The sequence below is a fragment of the Sitodiplosis mosellana genome, unplaced genomic scaffold, assembly GCF_009176505.1.
Source record: "Sitodiplosis mosellana isolate CC-2019 unplaced genomic scaffold, AAFC_SMos_1.0 Smas_scaffold_6055, whole genome shotgun sequence".
NCBI lineage: Eukaryota > Metazoa > Arthropoda > Insecta > Diptera > Cecidomyiidae > Sitodiplosis > Sitodiplosis mosellana.
Window position 1 is genome coordinate 1 of NW_022601296.1, and position 5,651 is coordinate 5,651.

Below are 5,651 nucleotides of genomic sequence, written 5' to 3' on the forward strand. Positions count from 1 at the left end.
GTATGCGTCGTCGATATGCTCGGATATATCCGTGCCTTACGAAATGCTGAGATGCTCAGCAATCTTAAAACACATGTTTGCTCATAATAAAGCAAGCGTTTGACTGTATGCGAGAACAAAGCTGAAAGGGCGATGAAGGCTCTAACGCACGACAAAGTAACTTTGACAAATGATTTATATTAGTTATGTTGCGTTAAAAGTGACAGAACAGAAATCGGCATCTCAGTTTAAATGAGTGGTCGGGAATAAAAATGACTAGAGTTGAACCACTTATGGATAACCGTAACACAATATTCTTGATTTTTAAAAGTGCAACATAAATTCTGTTCGCTTGTAAGTGAAGAAATCGTGTTTCACTTTAATTGAAGCAAAAATGTTCGATACACTTTCAAGTCCATTGGAATGATGATTCATTGTAATGGTGGTTTTGGTTGTAATTTGGCTTCGGAGTGAAAATTAAGTGATAAGGAGCGTGAATTTCGATGTGCCGATAACACCATTGGATTGGGCAGATGAAATACTGTATGAAAATCGAAAAAAAAAATTAACTTTTTTTCGATTTTTGTCTGTTTCGGATCGTCTACATTGGAATTTTGTATGAAAACCTCCGAGCGCCGGTGTTTTACCCATAGGGAAAGTGCCACAATACATTTCAAATGTAGGTCATTTGACACATAGCAGTCAATGCCATCTCAATTCCAACTCATTGAATCATTGTATTTTTCGGCAACTTTTTTCAAACGTGTATGGCTTTGCTAGAATATAATCAACTTTACGACGACGCTAACAGTTTCTCTGTGGGCCGGTACTATGCGTTAGCCAAAACGTATTGATGTTTTGCAATGGTTACTCGATGCATTTACCAAAATACTATGATTTTTGTACTCTCTTCTACGATGTGTGTGCAGAGAAGCTGCTAGTGTCGCCGTAAAGTTGATTAGATTCAACTCAAGCCACACACGATTGAAAAAAGTTGCTCAAAATATTCGATGATTCAATAAGTTGGTTTAGAGATGTCATTGCCTGTCTTTTGGTATTCCGGCAATATATTTATGGTTTTACCCGTATTGTTATACACATCAACAAAGCAGTCTGCTTCACCGTAGAAAAGAAGTGCGCAGTAAGGAAACAAGAACGTACATGTTTTGGCAGCGTGGCTTCACTAGCGATTATGAATGAACGTAATTTCTCGCTACATTTCTCATTACGTTCATTCATAATCGCTATAACTTGCATGTAGACGATCCGAAACAGGCAAAAATCGAAAGAAAAAGTTAAATTTTTTTTTTCGATTTTCATACAGTATTTCATGTGCCCAATCCAATGGTGTTATCAGCACATCGAAATTCACGCTCCTTATCACTTTATTTTCACTCCGAAGCCAAATCACAACCAAAACCACCCTTACAATGAATCATCATTCCAATGTACTTGAAAGTGTATCGAACATTTTTGCTTCAATTAAAGTGAAACACGATTTCTATAGTCCACAGATATTTTACGATTCACTTACAAGCGAACAGAATTTATGTTGCACTTTTAAAAATCAAGAATATTTTGTTACGGTTATCCATAAGTGGTTTAACTTTAGTCATCTTTATTCCCGACCACTCAAATGCAGAGGTCTCATTTGCTCTCAAAATATATTTCGTAATATCGCGGAGCTACTGCGAGTAGCACGTATCTTTTGCTGTTTGCAAGTACCGGCTACGCTGATGCGACGAACGAATGGGAAGAGATAAACCGAGAAAAAGAAACACACGAACCATATTGACGCATACATACAGCCGCGTATAGCGTACACGCGAACGGAGTCGAACGATTCTTTCAATTTGATACAAAGCGAAAAAATAAATAAAACAACGTTATAAAATAAAACAACGTACAGCCGAAACAAAGGGTTTTTCAATTGAGAAGAATTTATTACATGAATTGAAATGCCCTGATAACATTTAGATTTGAATCAAATTGTTCGAACTGTTTGATTGACAGCTTCATATCTTTAATTTGGTGAAGCCTAATGTCGATTCGATTGTGCTCACTTATCAACTCTATTCATAATCTTGAAGGTATTCGAATCAGATTAATGATACAAAGGAAAGTATTGATTTGTAGCCAACTTACAGTGAATGAAAAAGGCAATAAATGTTCGCTATCATTAGACAAGTTTATTTAACAAAAATTTGAACGAAGGCCTGAAAAATGTATTAGATGTCTTTGGAACCGTGCTCTGAGCACAAGCTGGAGCTTGAGCTCTGAGAACGAGCTCAAGCTTGAGCTTCTTTTAATAATAATTTAGCCGCTTCCGTGTGATCTGGAAAAAGAAATCAAATCAATTTTCTTTCTTAATCTTTAAAACAAATGTGCACATTTTACTTTTACTATTAGCGAGGTCATATGGCGTTTCATTCTCTTCAGTGCGAGCATTAACATCAGCACCATTCTTGATGAGAAGCTGAACGACATCAGCATGACCTGAATTTGTTTGCACAAATTTTTAAACGAAAAGAACATCAGAAGAAAAGTCGACACAGTTAAATGCAGGAGAATTAATGACCAATTAGCGTTAAGAGCAGCCAGGTGAAGTGGTGTTTCTCCACCGAAGTTCTTGGCGTTTATTTGGGCACCATGTTTAATAAGAAGGCTAGTAACATTCAGTCTACCTGAATTTGGTGAATGGACAAACAATACATCAACATAACAGAGTTTAGTGATAAAACAGGTCATTCGTAACAATGAATTTTTGACTTAGAAGCGTTTTGATTTTTTTCAGAATTGACCAATGACAAAAATGAAAGAAAAGGAGTTTAAATCAATGAAGAAATGTATACTCGCCATTTAATGCAGCCCCATGAATTGGTAACCAATCAGCTTCTGCCTTTGCACTGACATTGGCACCGTGTTCGATGAGCGTTTTCACAATATCGACATGTCCTGTATTGAAATTGGATCAAAGTCTTGAATTGTGTTTGCATAAAAAATCATGAATGTTACGAATGCACGAATATTTACCTTTAATTGCTGCCTCAAAAAGTGGTGTATCACCGCCATAGTCCTTGGCTTCAATGTTGGCGCCAAGTTGGATAAGCGTTTTAAGGGCATCTAACTTGCCTAGATCCAGGTAAATTTTAAAATAATGATAAAGGAGAAGAGAAAAAAAACCAACAGCCATGTTCTTGATTTGTCTCTCATGCTCTTTGATTTGAATACAAGAATTTACAGGTGTTTACCATGCATAGCGGCTAAATGAAGAGCCGTTTCCCCTATGTTGTTAGTACGATTTACGTCAGCTCCTTTCTCAATGAGAAATTTGATGATATTCGCATGACCTGAATTGTAAATGGATCAAAATCAAATAGACACGGTTATTATAGGAAGAATAATTACCATTCGTAGCCGCCTTATGAAGGGGTGCTTTCTGCCGTTGATCAGTAGAATTGATGTCAGCACCGTTTTTGACCAGAGCCTTCATCAAATTGACGCCACCTATGCCATAAGATTTAGTTTTTGGGTGAATGCATACCACACTAATGAGAAAATGAAATCTTGAAAGAGCCTGTCAATGACAAAAAAGCTCTCACGGATTCTTACATAGGCTTCTTTAACAACAAAAAAAGACTTGTTACCATTGGTGGCTTCCAAATGAAGCATTTCATTCAACGTCTTGTTGTTGGCAACACAAAATTTAATAACTAGGTCGGTTCCCCTCGTGTCGCCTACAAAAATTCCAATTGATTAATGGTTGAAAATCTGTCTTTGTTTGATAAATCAATGTCATTGTAAAGACTCACCAATTTCAGATGCATTCCGGAGTACAGCTTCCCAATCTTTGGCAATTTGTATGCCTTTCCTGGAAAGTGCATCGATCACTTTGCTGCTTGCTGAAATGCATTTATTCAAGCAGTTTTTGATGAAAAAGGAAGCCAAGTTTTATGTGACGGATTTATAAAATTTGGCTTTACCATTTTGTGTAACACAGCCGATGGCAGCTTGCCCTGGTTCTCCATAGTCTAAATAAAAATCTGATCCGCTGTCGATCAACAGTTCAACAATTTCATCAAAACCTAAATCAATTGTATGGGAATATGTTTAGCTTACTGTTCATTGATTGCGTTTTCTTAGGCAGAAACCAATTTAATCTGGTTGAGACTTTCACCTTTCTTTATGGCGAGGATGAGCCCACTATTTCCATGTTCATCCAGAACATTCACATTTGCCGAATTTTCAATCAAACACTCAACCATTCGTTTTAATCCGGCCTCGATAGCAACGTGCAAAGCAGCTTTACCGTATTTGTTTTTCATATTAATGTCGACATTGTGTTCAATCAAAGTATTAATCACTTTGTCATGACCTAGAATTTGATTCCGTTTTCATTCGGTTGTTCTTTTTTATTCCTTGTATTTTATCAACGAAATATTCACGTCGAAAAATGTTTTTTTTTAATTACCGCTAAGTACCGCTACAAAGAGGAGTGGTGTTCCATTTTTATCTGTGGCTCTTGCGTTTGCACCATTTTGAATCAGAAGTTTTAAAATTTCCGCGTGACCTATTCGATGGAAATGTTATTATAAAGAAAGGCTAACTTAACCCTTTTCAAAACCATTTTTTGTGGATTCGTTGGCGATATAACGAAATACTTATTCTTTTTTCATCGAGAATCTTTGATCACTGAAAAAAATCTCAAAAAAATAGTCTAACCTTTACTTGCAGCGATGTGAACTGACAACCAATCTTTGCTTAAGTTATTGATACAATTTTTGACGATTAACTCCGTGGAATTTACATCACCTGTAGAGAAAACCAAAGTATTTTGCGAATTAATTTTTAGGTGATCAATTACCATTGGCTATGTACAAATAAATGTCGCTTCGATGGATCCTGAATCGAATGGAGCATTCTCACTAAACGTGCTTCTATCAACATATTTTCTCTTTTGTTGTTTTCGTTTGACGAAAATTTTTGTTGAAAATGATCAAGGGAATTTGACTCTACTTCCACTTTTAAAATGGAAATACAAATACAAAATGTAAACCTTTTCCGATGGCTTCATAAAATGCAGCTCGGACATCTTCATCGATATACACGGATTTTTTATTCAATGTGGCGATTAGCTGATTTTTTCTCGCGATTCCTGGAACTTCGAGTGAATTTAAAAATTAGTCGATCAAAATGTAGACATCGATTGTATTTTCTCTGTGTTACCAATGTTCACAACACAACGGAAAATAGCACGTTTCCATGGTCCAAGCTCAAAACTAACATTTGCTCCATTCTCGATGAGCAAAACAGCGATTTTTTTATTGCCTACACCAATTTCATGATAAAATAGAAGGAAAATTGATTGATTTTATAATATTTAACCATTTTGTACATTAGAAATATTAACCATTTACCAATTATGTTATGAATTACCTTTTTTAATTGCAAGATAAAGCGGAGAATGACCATTTTTGTTCAAAATATTAACATTCGAATGGTTTTTAATCAAACAATAGACTATTTCCAGATAACCTATGCAGGAAATTCAAGTGAATGTTTAGAAGAAGCGATGATTTCCAAATTTTAATTTGAACCTTTATCGGATGCAATAAGGAGAGATGTATTCCCATTTTTGGGCTCCTGCAAATTGACGCTCGCGTTATACTTCA

At 35.9% G+C, this 5,651-nt stretch overlaps 1 protein-coding gene across 1 annotated transcript; it reads right to left on the reverse strand.

Moving 5' to 3' along the window:
• Positions 1-1,912: 1,912 nt before the first annotated feature.
• Positions 1,913-5,645, reverse strand: LOC129573286 (putative ankyrin repeat protein RF_0381). The gene is made up of 16 exons (XM_055453673.1): positions 5,577-5,645; positions 5,416-5,514; positions 5,206-5,307; positions 5,036-5,140; positions 4,702-4,791; positions 4,451-4,549; positions 4,157-4,354; positions 3,963-4,064; positions 3,792-3,881; positions 3,627-3,716; positions 3,388-3,486; positions 3,231-3,329; positions 3,013-3,111; positions 2,836-2,934; positions 2,377-2,663; positions 1,913-2,314 (listed from the first exon to the last, which is right to left on the reverse strand). Exons 7-16 carry the CDS (start codon positions 4,302-4,304, stop codon positions 2,285-2,287), a joined length of 1,143 nt encoding a protein of 380 aa, XP_055309648.1. The 5' UTR covers positions 4,305-4,354; positions 4,451-4,549; positions 4,702-4,791; positions 5,036-5,140; positions 5,206-5,307; positions 5,416-5,514; positions 5,577-5,645; the 3' UTR covers positions 1,913-2,284.
• Positions 5,646-5,651: the final 6 nt, after the last annotated feature.

Bases quoted from the DNA above. Each gene is read 5' to 3' on its own strand.
- LOC129573286 (XM_055453673.1), bottom strand. From the start codon at position 4,304: ATGAAAAACAAATACGGTAAAGCTGCTTTGCACGTTGCTATCGAGGCC. The intron at 3,882-3,962 runs GTAAAGCCAAAT...AATGCATTTCAG, and splicing joins CGGCTGTGTTACACAAAATG to CAAGCAGCAAAGTGATCGAT. The intron at 2,935-3,012 runs GTAAATATTCGT...ATTTCAATACAG, and splicing joins TTTTGAGGCAGCAATTAAAG to GACATGTCGATATTGTGAAA.